The sequence below is a fragment of the Procambarus clarkii genome, chromosome 86, assembly GCF_040958095.1.
Source record: "Procambarus clarkii isolate CNS0578487 chromosome 86, FALCON_Pclarkii_2.0, whole genome shotgun sequence".
NCBI lineage: Eukaryota > Metazoa > Arthropoda > Malacostraca > Decapoda > Cambaridae > Procambarus > Procambarus clarkii.
Window position 1 is genome coordinate 7,990,518 of NC_091235.1, and position 15,479 is coordinate 8,005,996.

General features: G+C 45.0%; 1 protein-coding gene across 18 annotated transcripts in view; it reads left to right on the forward strand.

Moving 5' to 3' along the window:
• sls (sallimus) overlaps positions 1 to 15,479 on the forward strand; it is a 601,134-nt gene that overhangs the window by 144,082 nt on the left and 441,573 nt on the right. For all 18 annotated transcript variants that reach the window (XM_069317090.1, XM_069317072.1, XM_069317078.1 and 15 more), the window contains exons 22-28: positions 955 to 1,107; positions 1,278 to 1,468; positions 4,341 to 4,546; positions 4,852 to 5,154; positions 11,355 to 11,518; positions 14,216 to 14,344; positions 15,101 to 15,259. In XM_069317090.1, coding sequence (XP_069173191.1) covers positions 955 to 1,107; positions 1,278 to 1,468; positions 4,341 to 4,546; positions 4,852 to 5,154; positions 11,355 to 11,518; positions 14,216 to 14,344; positions 15,101 to 15,259 — 1,305 coding nt within the window. The remainder of the gene's footprint in view (positions 1 to 954; positions 1,108 to 1,277; positions 1,469 to 4,340; positions 4,547 to 4,851; positions 5,155 to 11,354; positions 11,519 to 14,215; positions 14,345 to 15,100; positions 15,260 to 15,479) is intronic.

Genomic DNA, 15,479 nt, shown 5'->3' on the forward strand with positions numbered 1-15,479 from the left:
TGCCTTCTTTATAAACTGTCTCAATGCAGGTATCTGATTTATGCACCCTCTTTCATCACAGCACCCACCTTGTTTATCAATTGTAGATGTTATTAGTTTCATGTACTCTTTCAATTACTATCCTGTTCTACATTTTTGACCACTACACTTAGTAAACTATGGTCTCAATAGTTCTTTCACCTGCTAAATTCTCCTCTTTCCGCATTGGTGCACTCGCTGCACTTTTTCAGTTCTATGGCACATTACCACTTTTCCAGGCTCTTTGGCAAATTCTCTGTAACTATTTTACACCTTTTTCTTTGCAACATTGAGTAATTTCCATTTACTTCGTCAATACCTGTGAGTTTGCTTAATTTTAATTTCTTGACTGATGTTCTTGGCTCTTCCACAGATATATCAGCTGTCATAAAACCCATCTCTTTTCTTGCATCATTAAATCCAGTCATGTTCACATTAGTACCTCTTTTATCATTACAGTATCACCAATTAGACTTTCAAAGCATTATCTCCACCTACTTCAAATCCTTTCACCATTTAAGATGCTCCCATTTCAATCTTTAACATTCCCATTTATCTATCCACCACAGTAATACACTATATAATTATTTGTTCCCCTCTGTTCCTCCATCTACTGTATTTGTTTAATATTTGATTTCTTTTCTATTTTTTATTTTTATAATCAATTATTTTTATATGAAGATGCTCTTTGTTATGATAATTAGAACCTGAAAAGCAACATGTTAGATGTAGATATTCTACAAAGAACCAATTTTAATTTGAAATGTTAGTAGAGCACACCTGTACTGAAAGCTGAACCTTGGGTAATAAGTAAGACCAAACAGTTACAGTAAGCCTAAAAAATTAACAAAATGGCTGCCATGTGATTTTGTTATTTAATTTTGTCTATTATACCCTCTCTGTTGTCATTTTGATAAGAAAACATGTGTGTTACAGGAGAAAGAAGAACTAGCAGCTTCCCTTGCAGCAGCACAAGCGGAAGCAGAAGCAGCAAGATTAGCAGCTATGGCTGCAGAAGAGGCCAGGAAGGCAGCTGAAGAGGTAGCAAAAACCCTGGCCATACCTATAGAACCAATAGTTCCACAAAAGGTGTGCATTAAATTGTTAGTTTACATGAAATTGTATTTACAAAAAATCTCTGCCATTATTACTTTAAGTAGGTACTGTACTGCCTTCAGTACAGTATATTAGTGAAATTCCCCAAAATAATATTAATTTATTTGTAAAGTTTATCTCAAACAAAACTGGAATTTTAATAGGTTGAAACAGAAATGCAGACAGAAGCTATTCCTTTGTCTGATGAGGAGGAGCCAAGCAAACAGGAAGACACACCACCACTCAAAAAGGCTAAACTGATTGATGATGAACCGCAGCCAATGCCACCTATATTCCTCACACCGCTTGTTGGCGCAACAGTGACGGAAGGAGTCAAGTTTAGCTTCGAATGCAAGTAAGTGCACAAGAAGAAGCCTTCACACAATTTTCATAATACTGTATTATAAATAAGATGAAGTGACAGTAATAATTAAAATGATTTTAATGGGTTAAATTTGAAAAGGATTTAATTTTATGAACACTGAGTACTTATTATAATACAGTACAAGTATCTCATGTAAGAATTTATCCATAGATTCTAAATGCCTTGCAACACTTTCTCTTGTCACCAATTTATTACACTTTTTGTGTATTAGCTGAACTGTGAACTGTGAGAACTTACTGTACATTTAATGATAGCAAGTATGCACTACATATCTTCTGCTACTCTGGGAGTTGATATAGACTTGTCAGACATTTCTGGGTATCCTTATTGTGAGTACTCTAAAAACAAAGTTCATTCACTGTATTTAAATAAGCTAAACAGAGTAAAGTTTTTGTTAGGAGGAAGAGATGATTCACATATTCTCTGGGCTATTCAACTTTGATGCACCCCATGTCAGGATCAAAGAAGGTCCTGGGTCATGATTAGTTGGGCAGGGTGACACTTAACAAAGATGTAACAATAATCCTTTAAAACATCTTTGTTGAGTCATACTGGTATTAGGGAGGAACTTTAGAAATGCTCACTTCAGCCCAGAGTAACTGCAGAAAATTTACTCATAAGCACTTCGAGCATTTCCATGTTCTACTTGGCATTAAAATAAATGGTAAGCAATATTCTTGCAAACTGCCAGTTGCCCAACTAGTTTGCTCCAGGACCAGGAATTTATGTTGGCACTCGCATTGGCACTCCATTTGTGTTGGGCAAGGTCTTCGCCAGGTGTTGGGTAGGTCAGATAATAACTCTAGCTTTGGCCCACAGGACTCTCCTTTACCTGGGCTGAGAGCCTGGTGACATGTTGCTGGTTTTGAACAGTGGTTTACCACATGGTGCTGTTGACTATGGCAGCCATTGCTTTGTGCAAAGGTTAGGTGCTTTAGGCAGTTTTATGAACAGCAATGTTCACTCATTCTTCGTACAACATTTTCCCTGATTAGGTCAGTACCACCCATGGTTATGCCCAGTCTACTGTGTGTGGGCTACAACTCTGGCTAAAAAGTTTTCTTGACAGGTTGCTTATGTCACTGCTGTCAAGTTTTGGTATTATGTACATAAGTATCAGTGCTTGTGGATTCAGTTTTTAGCTTCTGCAGTGGTCCACTCACCTCTTTCAGGTTCAGGGGTGTTGGGTCAGGAGTCCTTCCCTCAGCTCTTGAGTGATCATTATGATGGGGTTGGACTTGGTGTGGTCAACTTAACCTCTCTATGGTGGGTGTCCTGGTCCTCAAACGGGACTCAGCAGATCTGCAGTACATTTTTAATCCCTCGGAATTGAATAGTTTCATTCCTGTCTGACATTCTGCATGATCACTTTTTCTCTGGTTTGCCTAGTATTGCAGGCAGATTTCTAGATGGTGTCTCTGGATCTTTAGGAGACATACTGGCACATAACCCAAGGTTCTGGGACTAGTTAGGGTTTCTTGTGGAGCATCAGGCTTTCCACTTTATGGTTCTTCCTTTCGGTTCATCTAGCTCCTCAGATTTTTACCAGGGTAGTGCGAGAAGTTGGGATCCAGCTACATTTCTTGGGGGTTTGTGTCTTGGCCTAACTTGCCAACTGGCTGGTTTAGGCTCCCAACCAGTCTGCATGTCGGTTAACCAGAATCTGGTTCTTTCCCAGCTTGCCAGGTTCACATTCCTGGTGAGCTGGCAGAAGTCCCAGATGATTCTGTTTTAGGTTTGGATCTGGTTGGGCCTGGTTTGGGGTTCCCAATTGGCTTCACCTTGTCCATTCATGTGATTTTTTAAATTTTTGTCTTGGTTATTTGTTGATCGCCATCTTGTGCCTAATTATGTTGCCACTTAATTTTTAGCCTTAGTTGAGCCGCTTTTGTTGACATTCAGGATCAACGTCTCCATGGCACTGTTTCACAAATTATTTCTTCCTCTCTTTTACCTCCAGCTGGCTCATACTCCATCTGAGCCATCCTGGTCTCCTGATAGGGTGTTGGTGTTTTTCTCCTCCTCCTCAAATTTTCCCCCTTGAGTCCAGGGTACATTTTTTTTAGGGCTGTGTTTTTATTGACTCTCCCTTCCAGTTTTCAGGTAAGGGAGCTGCATGTTTTCCTCTGGAAGCATTAATTTTTGCTCTTTTGGCCCTGATGGGTAGTTTCTTAATTTGTAGCCTTTTCCGGTGAAGAATGAGAGGGGTTGGCTCCTAGAGCGGCCCTTTTGTTGTTGTTTGGTTTGCCTGGCAGAGGGTAATTACCTAAGTATAGGTACATGATGAGAGCTATGCTCGTGTTATTCTATCTTCCCAGTACTCTTTATTGTATAGTGATTTGAAACTACTGATAGTTTTGTCCTCCACCGCTTTCTCACATAACTTGTTCCAACCGTCTACCACTCTGTTTACAAAAGAAAACTTTCTAATATTTTTTTGGCACCTTTGTTTCCTTAAATTGAATCTGTGTCCTCTTGTTAACGAAGTTACTGGTTTCAGAAATTCCTCTTTGTTGGTTTGGTCGATTCTTGCTATTATTTTGTAAGTGGCCATCATATTTACTCTTTTTCTTCTATCTTCTTGTTTTGTGCATCATTTATTGTGTCTGGTAGCAGTTCATCACTAGTTGCATGCCTTGTTGAACTACTCTTTGTTGGACATGTTATTTACTGGTTTCCTGTTCCTCGGTTTGTTTTTTCCAAGTTGTCCACTGTGAATTAAATCTAAAAAAAAAACTGCAGTCTACCCTTGGGCCCCATGATATTAACATTTTAAGTAATCTTTGGTGATTTAAAACTTAATATGTTGGGTTGAGCATACAATATGTACCTTCTATTGCAGGGTATTGGGTATGCCAATGCCAGAAGTTGAGTGGCAGAAAGACAACATGAGTATCACAACCAATCCCGACTACAAAACAAGCTTTGAAGAAGGTATTTGTACTCTTACAATTGAAGAAACATTCACTGAGGATTCAGCCCTGTTTACTTGCAAAGCTGTAAATGCCGCAGGCATAGCTGAGACTTCAGCAGTGCTAACGGTTAAGGGTAAGTATAATTGGTAAAAGTTTGTTGTATGTCAGTGCTTGCAGTAATTTTGTTTTACAGTAAAAGCTGTAATATCTTAAATTTTGTGATGTAAAATTTGTAGTGCTGAACCTTACATGTGGTTGTGATATGTATGTGAAAAATAAAGAATTAGAGAAGTTAGTGTCAAATCTGAAGAGCATGAATAGTGTGAATTTGTAAAACATCAGTAAGAGAGCTATTAATTAAGCTCTGTAATTCAGCTTCTGCTCTAACAAATCATCAGTAAAACTCGGTTAACATACTGTATTTTCTTATCTTCACAGAAGCCGAACCTGTAGAGGTGCTGTCACCACCATCATTTACAAAGAGACTCATTGACAGCACAGCACAGGAAGGTTCCACATTCCAGTTGGAGGCCACTGTTGATGGTCATCCACTTCCCGTTGTCTCCTGGGCTAAGGATGGAAACTGCATTGATGAATCTCCTGATTATGTTATTACCTTTAACAATGGTGAATGTGTGCTTAGGTTTGAAGAAGTGTTTTTGGAAGATAAGGCTGAATATTCTTGCAAAGCCACTAATGACCTTGGTGAAGATGTTACTAAAGCCAAGCTCTCGGTGACTGGTATGTTAATAATGTATTTTGTCACGTGGGATGTTGTTATTTTAGATCTATAGAGTTCAAAATTTATCTGAATTTAGTGTATTCAAAAATAATGTTAGAAGTATCTAATTGCCTCATTGTAGTACCCTATGCTTCTCTTTGCTCCTCGGTATGTAATCCACAGTATTAAATCCTATTTTCCTAGTGTCATCATTTTGCCGCTCCTGGAACCCTGTGCTACTAATTCACTCTTAATAGCTACACTAATAACTCCCTAACCAGTATCATTTTTTCATTAACACAACTTTTTCCTGGTACAGTACTGTAGCCTACTAATTTTATATGCAATACTGTAGTCATTGTCCAAGTTTTAGCATTGCCACAGTGCAGTTTATATCGTACTATATATACTGTTACAAATACTCCATGTATACAGTACTTCAAACATTTGCCAGGTTAAGACTTATATGAAGCACTTTGTGTACTATGCAGTATATCAACCCCAAAAATTATTACAAAAACTATATTGTATTTACTTGCATTATATATATAGAATATCATTTCTGGGGGGAGCCCCGTCGGCTCCCCGGAGCTTTACCGGCTGATATGCTAATGTCAGACTTTGGCATCAGTCATGTGTATGGAGTTCTAGGGCCTACCGGGGACCACGAGCCAGAACCTGGCCCCCTCAGAGAGGCAAGGGGAGCAATGGCCTATAGAAACCCCCGTGTGGTTGGAAGCATTCTATGTCTGCCATCGACCGGGTCAAGCATCCAGAAAGGTAAGCATTCCAAAACAAACCCCTATTCTGGTGAAAATTGCTACCTAAGCCGAACTAGTGAATAGAACTCTTCAACAGAAAACACGGAAACTAGTATGACGTCATACGTCACCGCGCCGCTGTCTGCGCAGCTCCCCCCTCCCCGGGAGGGGGAAGGGGGAGCCCCAGACCTCCCACGCCGGCTATCCACCCATCAGTTCTTCGGCTGATGCTATAGGCAATGGTTATGTGCTCCGGCTCCAGTGGTTGTTTCAGCACTGTACCTAGAGTGTGGTGTCTGTTTTCTAGGTGGTGCGTGAGCCGGGTGTGATTCTTCAGTACTCGGGCTGCATGCGCCTAGGGTTCCCTTCCCTAGGTGCCCTGTAAGTACTGCCCTTGGGGCTTGGGGCCACCTTCCACAAGTTCCTTGGGTCCTGCCCCTGCTTGGCCGTTTACCGCTTGGTTTTCGGCCGCTCTTTGTGTGCTCGGGTGTTCTGTCTCCCTTGTTCGCCTTAGAGTAAGGGGCGGTGTTTGCACTGGTGGGGCGCGGGGTACTGTGCAGCTTGTCTTTACCAATCATAGCGGCCGGCTCTGTTCCGCTTGGGTACGCTGTCCTCTTGCGGGGTTTTCTTTTTCTTTTGTTTATATACCTGGTGGGGGGGTCTGCCTTCGTTCTTGCCCCTTGTGTCCCTTGTGTTCTGAGTATTTCTGGTGGTACCCCCTGCTAGGTCCCCGTGAGTGTACACGTCCCGGGGGTTCAGCTCTTAGAAAGTTGTTTGGTAGCTTGGGTGCCGGTTAGCAGTACCCTGCCTGGGATTACCTGAGCGCGAGTCCTCTTAAAGTAAACGCTCGGGACCCTGGGAAACCCCTGGGGGCGCGCGGGTCCGATGGATGTGACCCCAGAGCCCCCCCCTCGCTTCCAGCGAGTTTGAGGGTTGCTCTCACCTTTTGTCTCTGGGTGACTCTCTGTTTTGCCTCCGTCTGCTGCCTGTGGGGTCGGTGACACCTTCGACCCGGTGTCCTGCGAGTTTGGTTGCTCGTTGTGGCTCGGTTACCCAGTTGTGCTAACAAAGCGGGTGCGGGCAGCAGGGGCGTTGCACTTGAGCCTTGGTGGTGGCAACGTTCTCGTGGTTTCCTCCCCGGGAGCCCCGGGGCTGCCCCGTTGTATTTCGTTTTGGGACTTGGGGGTGTTGGTTGCATCCACGCCCCCTTGTCTTTCCCCTGGTTCACCCTTCCTGCCTGCATCCGGTTCCTTACCGTCTGTAGGTTCAGGGCGGGGTGTTTCGTGGTGTTGAGACTCGGGCAGTCTCGGGGAATTCCCCTTCCGGGGTAGTGACGGGGGCATTTGGGCCTGTTCCTCCAGCCGTGTTGTATGAGTCTGCCAGTGGGCTCCCTTCCTTAGTGTTTTCACGGCTGCCCCGGTTTTCTGGTACGGCCGGGGCTTTGGGGGAACGGCTCGGCCCCGGGGCCTGTCGTGTAGGTTCCCGGGGCTGGGGAGGGGCTGCCTTGGCCCCGTTAGACCCCGTGGGGGGTTTTATCCCCCTCTAGGCGGGGCTTGTGGTTACGCGGAGTGGGGTCTTTCCTCCCCACTCGCCGTACGTGCTGTTGGACGTCGGCCCCTCCCCGGGCTCGGTTCCTTGGCCTTTGAGTCGGTTGGTTCCGTCCTGTGGGTGGATGTTTCCTCCCCCGCTTTTTGGGACGGTGTTTTTGTCATGTTTCCCCGTTCGTTGGGGTTCTGCGTGACTTTTGATCTCGGGTGCGCCTGCGCCTTCGTGTGCCTTCGGGACTAGTGTTGGCTTCTGTGTTCTCGAGGGTACGGGAAGGTTTTTCGCTACTTCCCGCATTATTGGAACGTCTGTCGGCTCCTAGTACTTGTCGTCCTGTTGGGCTACTTGTCGCCCGGTTGGGCTACTTGTCGCCCGTTTGGGCTACTTGTCGCCCGTTTGGGCTACTTGTCGCCCGTTTGGGTTCCTTTTTTTTTGGGCTCTTTGCTTCTTTGGCCGGTTTTATTGTTCCTGCTTCCTCTTTTGGCTCCTTTTCTCGTGCAATAGTCCTGGCTGGCGCCTTCCCGCAGGGAGGGTGTGCGGTTCGGCCAGCGTGTTATGCGCATGCGCCGTGGAGTTTGTTTTGGTCTGGGCGATGGTTCAGTGCTGGGGTTTTGCGCCCTTTTTTGCTACAGTGCTTCGCCTCTCGTTCTTCTCCCTGGCTGCGGTATGTGCCCCTTTGCACCAGGGGTGTCCTGGTTCCCAGTTGTGGGGAGGACACCGCGGTTTTCTGTGTCATGGGTGTGGACCGCCTCCTTCGCCTCTCCCTGTTCTCCTGCGGGTCCGGCTCTGGCGTCTTCACCTGGCGGTGCTCCCAAGTTCTTCTGGGCACGGTTGAGTCGTGTCAAGTTCGAGCCACCATTCGCCAGGTGAGTTTCTGCGGTCTGGCGTCTTTTGGCCGGGCGCTGGATGCGGCGGTGTTCATATACCTGTTTTTATTTAGGTATAATTTTGTACGACTGCGACCGTTCGCACACCAGTGACTGTCCCTTTATCACCCCTTCCTGTCCCCCTCATGTGCATGTCCAACCCATGCTGGAGTCATTCAGGGGACCCTCCTTTTTTAATGTTGTGAGGTGTGGGGGTTGTAGGGTTGGTTCTGTACTCACCTGGTGAGGCTCCTGGCTGTGCTTGCAGGATTTGAGCTCTGGCTCTTGGGTCCCGCCTATCTGGTAGAACTTGCGGGATAGTACCAGTGGAGTGCAGTGGTGCTATTGGCACTTTTGGGGAACACTGTATTACCATCAGTGGTCTGTGCTTGTTACACGACCTACTTGCGAGCATAAGCCTTCTTGCTGGTTCGTCCGTGGACTTCCAGGGCGCACTGGCCTGTTTTCGTATGGCAGTTCCGGCCCGTCCTGGTTGTGGGGGTATGTGGGCCGGTGGACTGCTCCTAGCAGCTGCCTGGTGGGCCATCCTCTGGCCGGTCTGGCCTGACCTTGGGCCGGGCTTGAGGTGTAAAAGAGCTCCCAGTACCTCATCCAGCAGGTATCGAGCGGGGTTTTCTCCGCCGTCGGTCGCCTGGTGCAGGTTTCTGGGCCTGCAGGGTTTTGTCGTGTCTCCGTTGGCCCTGTCTGGGGTCTGCCTGCTCCGTTCTCTGCCTTTGCAGAGGGGAGTTGCTATTTACATGTTGCATGTTGCAGTGGTGCCTGTTGCTGCTGCTGCTGCTGCACGTGAGCATTGGTACCGTGTTTCACGGTGGCGTGTCCTTGTTCCTGTGTCCGGTTGTGGAGTGGCGCTTTGCTGCCGTTTTGTGCCTGGGGATTGCGTGGGGTTTTTGTCCCTGCCTGATTGTCCACCCCTGGTTGTTCTCCTGGTTTTTTTTTTTTTTTTTTTTGTGCTTCTGCTCTTTCTTCCTGCCTCTTCTGCAGCAGGAATGTTCTGCGTGTGTTCTTAGGCGTTGGTCAGCCTGTGTCCTGTGATGTGCTTCTTTGTCTCGGTCTGTTGCAGTTGTTCGTGCCCCTTGGTTCGGGTCCTGTTCTGGCGGCGACCCTTCCGCCTTCTTTGGTTTTCCTAGCTTGCCCTGCCGGTTGTTGTTGTTTTACTTTTTTTGGGGGGGTTCTTGCGATGTCTCGCGTCGGACCCGTCGTTTCTGAACTCCTGGCGGGCTTGCATGCTTCGGAGTTTTTCTGTTCGGCAGACGTTCCATCTCCTTGTGCCGCCTGGGTTTCGGTGGTCGCGCCCGAGATCTTCTCGCGGCTCCGCCTTTTTCCTGGGCTCGGGGGGGGCCTTGTCGGGGCTGCTTATGTTCTGCCTCGTGGTCTCGCCTCCGGTTGGTGGTCAGGTGGCTTCGTGGTAGGTGTCCCACCTGCGTGCTTTCTTGGCGGCAGTATGGGGTATTTTGGCGGTCCTTCCTTTTCCTGTCCCTTCTTCGGTGGGTCCTTCTTGTTGGCTTGGTTTACTCTCGGCTTGGTTTTCTAGTAGGGGTTGGGGGCCGTCGTCTTGCCACATACTGTCGCCTCTTTTCGTGCGGCGCAGGCGGAGCCGCTTCAGCTTGCTTTCGGTCTTGGTGTTGCTTCTGCACCGTTAGTCAGCTGTCTTGTGCGTCATTTCACCTCCGGCCTGTTCGTGCGCCGCTTGCACCATCCTGGTCTCTGGTCAGCGTGCTCTGTCTTCTCCTCGGTTGGTAGTGCCCCTTCGGTTCCGGTGTGTTTTTTCGTCGGCTCTTTCCTTTGGGCCTTTGCCTCTGGGGGTCGGTTCGCTGTGTTTTCTTGCTCCTTCGGTTTTAGCGTTTTGGTTGTTTGATGGCAGCAGTCTCCATCTTTTCTGGCGCGGGGTGGGGCTGCTGCATTCTGGAGGGGTCCAGGGTTTGTTGGTGCTTTGTTGGTCGGGCCGGGGGTGTGTCGTTTTTGTGTTCAGTGGCGGCCCTCTGCTGTTGTTTGCGTGCCACGGCGTTTGGGTCCGGAGCGCGTTTTGCGTTGATCCGGTTCTGTTCTTCCCGGTTCGCGGGTGATGGTGTCCCGGGTGGTCAGCCGTGTTCTTGCGGCTAAGCTGCCTGTGTTCTTCCCTCATGCCTGTGGCGTTCGTGGCTTCGCTGCTCTCGCTGCCGTCTGGGCGACGTGGCCTTGCAGTCTTTCGGGCATGGATTTTTGGTGTTCGTGCAGGGGCCTTGCTGCTCGTGGTTCTCGTGTTGTTCCCGGGATTTTCGGGGCTGTGGCGCCTTGGGTTGGCGTTTGCTGCCGGTTGTCTCGCCTCCTTGGGGGGTGCGTGGTGTCCGCCTCCCAGTTTTGTCCCTTTGACCTTCCTCTGTGGGTAGTTAGCTCCGGGGAGCCGACGGGGCTCCCCCCAGAAAACCAGCGTTGAATGTAATGAAACGCCATTTTCTGGGTGAGACCCGGAGGCTCCCCGGCAACCCTCCCTCCCTCCGGTCGGCGTTTTTCGCGTGTTTTGACATCCAGCCTCAGAACTGATGGGTGGATAGCCGGCGTGGGAGGTCTGGGGCTTCCCCTTCCCCCTCCCGGGGAGGGGGGAGCTGCGCAGACAGCGGCGCGGTGACGTATGACGTCATACTAGTTTCCGTGTTTTCTGTTGAAGAGTTCTATTCACTAGTTCGGCTTAGGTAGCAATTTTCACCAGAATAGGGGTTTGTTTTGGAATGCTTACCTTTCTGGATGCTTGACCCGGTCGATGGCAGACATAGAATGCTTCCAACCACACGGGGGTTTCTATAGGCCATTGCTCCCCTTGCCTCTCTGAGGGGGCCAGGTTCTGGCTCGTGGTCCCCGGTAGGCCCTAGAACTCCATACACATGACTGATGCCAAAGTCTGACATTAGCATATCAGCCGGTAAAGCTCCGGGGAGCCTCCGGGTCTCACCCAGAAAATGGCGTTTCATTACATTCAACGCTGGTTTTTTAACATAATTTAGTATAATTTATAAGTTTCTGTAATTGTATTTGTAAAAAATTGTATTTCAGCTGTTGAAGTAACCGAACGACCCAAATTTACAATGCCATTAAGTAATGTGATGGCACGGGCAGGGCAGAAGTTCAAGTTGGAATGCCACGTGACAGGCATGCCGAGCCCTACTGTTACTTGGTTCCATAATACCAAACCAGTAAAAGAAACTCCAGATTGCAAGGTGAGAGATTTCATACAGAGTAAAGAAAAAATTGGTTTAATTTTTCTTTAGTGTAATCTTTATAGTTGTAAATATAATACTTATTTTTTATGATCAGTAATTTTTTCATAATTGAATTCACAAAATACTTTTTCACTCCTTTCCTTTATCTGACTTACATTACCCATTTAACAACTAAATATAATTGTTTCTGTAACCATTATATTGCTTTATATATTAAATTGAAATCATAAGAGGATTGCTGAGTGTGTGCAATGTCTAAATAGGCAAGCTACATTTTTAAACCGTGTTTTCTGTGCTGGGGCGCTGCTCTCAGTAGTTCGCCAGAGCTTATGGTGCTGACTTCTCAGGGTCACCCCATCCCCCCTCCCACACCCAATGTTAGACTCTTGAGACTTCCTCAGCCTAGCAGTAGTGACAAAAATATCTGCCTCACTCTAGAAGGTGTGGAAAGCATATGTGATCAAAGATCTCACAATCAAAGTGAATCATCCAAAATGTCTAATGGCAAAGCAAAGCTGGTGTTGAATGTAATGAAACAACACTGCAAATCAGACATGATAGGGCTGATTTCATCAAAATGTTAACAATACTTAACAGTTTGGAAGATGTTGATCCAAATAACTTCCGCAAAAGGTCAGAAGTAATGCAAACAAAGAGCAGTGGTCTCGAGCTCGATAAGCCACAGTGTAAGACTGAAAACAGGGGATGCTTTTTCATCCACAGGGTTATAAACCCATGGAACGAACTGCCTACTTGCCAAAGCTGTAAATGCCAAAACTCTGCTGAACTTTAAAAATACAGCTTAAAAAATCATCAGTACAAATGGGGGAAACTTTTAATAAGCTGCTGGCTTCCTGTCCTCGTTGAGAGAACTCGAGTGTTAGTGGCCCTCGGGTAAATTCAGGAAATGCCAATTACTGGGTGATCCCCAGTGGCCCCTTGAAGCTACAATGCTGGTAGTGTCACTACTAGGTGCCATCAGTTCAAAGTAGTTCTTTTAGTAGGAAGTAGCAAAGTTCTTTTATGCCTACTGGGGACCATGAGCCAGAACCTGGTCCTCTCTAATGAGGCATAGAGAGCAGTGGTACTGTGATAAAATTGTCAGTGAATTTTTAATCATGTCTGCCACCATGGGGAAAGTCAGCAAAACAGACTACTGCTGATTATAAAAAATACCAAGACCTTAAAATCGCTAAAAGAACAACCCCCAAAATTAAAACAATCAAAAATTCATGAAACTAGTGCTAGCTAGTTCGACCCACCTTCCTCCCCTTGTTTGTGGGGAGGAGGGAGGCAGAGCAGGTCAGCTAGCTGCTCCATCCTCAGTTTTATGATTGGGGGAAAAATCACCCCGACACCCTGTGGCGGGGAGGGTGTCAAGGAGCCACTGAGGCTCACCCAGAAATTGACATTTCATTACATTCAACACTGGTTTTCTGGGGGAAGCCCCTTGTGGCTACCTGAAGGAGAAAGAAAAGAAGGGGGCACACCAGGGTGGAGGAAGCATCACAGGTACCGCAATGAAGAAAATATGGGCTACAATACACGACCCAAGGCCGCACAAAGCTGACGAGAAGGAGAAACATTGACGAGATACCTGGCTGCCAGGACCCCTGTTAAACTGCCAAAACTGTTGCACCCGAATAATGGCCTAAGACATAAAGTATTGACAAATACAGCCAAGAGATGGGCAAATATCCTTACGTCCTGGGGCACAAGAGTAGACCTTAGGCTGGTTAGACTTAATAACACTGCAGATGACCTGAGAAACACAGGCCTTGGAACAGGAGACCAGGGAAAGTGGATCAACTTCAACGAGTCCACCGAGCAATGTGTAAAGAACAACACATGGTTTGATAAGGTGGAGAACCCAAGTCATCTCTGAAGTCACTAATCCTTGATATATTATATCTGAATGAAGGAAATTTTGGTGATAACATTAAACAGCATCAACAGGAGAATTTTACACATTTGTAAAGTATGTAATTTGACAATCAAAAAAGTATGTGAAAATGGGACAGGAGGACATAATTAGAAATTCTTTATAATAGAATATTTCCTCTATTTAAAATGTAGATAAAATAAAAATAAAATTGAGACTATTTCTGTGTTTGGGAAAACTGGATACAATTAGCCATTTATCGAACCATCCTCCTGTTTAGATAGTACCTATTGTGATGATAGTCAATAGACAGAATTCGTATGTTCTTAGCTTTTAGATAGCATACTGACTAGTAAGGAGATATTTTAAAATACATGAAGCTAAAACACAATAAATATTCCTAGGCCTAGTATAGCACACACGTATTATATTAGGCCTCGGATGTTGTGTATTAGTATATATAGGATAGGAGATCAATTTACTTTGTCAAAGCAACACAAGTAAAAAATAGTTTCCGGTTTGTCCAGCTCAACCGTTCAGACTTCTACATTCTAATGTCGTTGTACGTCGGTATATATACTATGGTCCTCATCGTTACTATAAGTACTATCAAAACAGGAGTATGGTCTGCATTTATCACAGTCAATACAAAATCAATCCTGAATATTATGTTCAGTTCAATATTATGTTCAATCTCTTGATGTCTTCATTCATGGATATCAACATTATTAAGTGAAAAGAAACTTGAGTAGCTATTATTGAGAAATTATTACTGTATCTCTATTATAAAAATTTTGATTTTTCAAATTCAGATAACCTTTGATGGTTGCATTGCCACCCTGGTTATGTCAGAGGCATTCCCTAAAAATGCTGGAACATATACTGTCGTGGCCAAGAATTCGGCCGGGGAAGGACAGTGTTCTGCCAACGTCTCGGTGAAGGTTAGTGTTTATTTAATTATTAACTGTTATACTATAGTACTCATGATAAATGAACTAATACTATTGAACTCATGATAAATTGTAATTTTCATTAATGTTCATTAATTTTGTGATTTTTTAAATTAATGATTATTTAACAAATAATTTGTTTTAATTGTTATTTCCTTTTGCATGCTACTTCATAGATGACAACTGAACAGGCCCAGGTTTGCCACAGTATTAATACACATTTAAAATTAAAAACACATTTTCTCCTGTTTAAAACCACACAGAAAGGAAAGAAAAATCAATTTATAGGGTATAAATGTATTTCCACATAGTAGTTAACAAACCATATACATAAGTTTAAGCACAATAAGTAAACAGTAAAGGCATTGTAAATGTTTCAGAATACATTCATTTTTGTTTAAGTATTGTAAAAGCATTATAACTACAAAATTGGAGTTCTTAATATGACTCACGAAGATTATCATCATCTCCTTAATTCCCTGTATTCAGTACTGAACATTTAAGGCAGGCATGTCAAACTGAGGGTTCCTCGAGGGCCATATCATATTTGTGTTGTCGTGAGGGCCACACAACAATTAATTGAAGTCATTTAATGAAAATTATTTCGGAATATAGTATCCTTTGTATTACATAGTAATATAGTACTGTGTTACAGTATCCTTTGTGCGGGCTGCAGGTGTGCTTGCAAAGGACCACGTGTTTGACATTCCTACTTTAAAGTACAGTATATCTGTCTGCTTCCAACAGGGCCGCATTCCAACAGAGACGAGTGACTCTGAGGTCACTTCAGATATAGATGTGGAACCTGTGAAGCCCACTGTGCAGCTTTCCCTCAAGGACACTAATGTCAAGGAGGGCAGGAGTGCCAGGCTTGATTGTGTCATTATTGGCCAACCAGAACCAGAGGTAGGAAAATATATTAGGGCTGTGCATAAGAGAATTATTTGTTGTTTACTGATAAAATCATAAAACTTTATACAATAAGTTACAGTACATAAAATCCTATAAATTTTGTTTTGAATCAAAATTTAGTTTGCAAATTATTTCATATACTGTATTATTCTAGTTACCATATTACAAGTTTATGATCAATGTCATCCTCCTTGGCACCCACAAGAGTGTTATC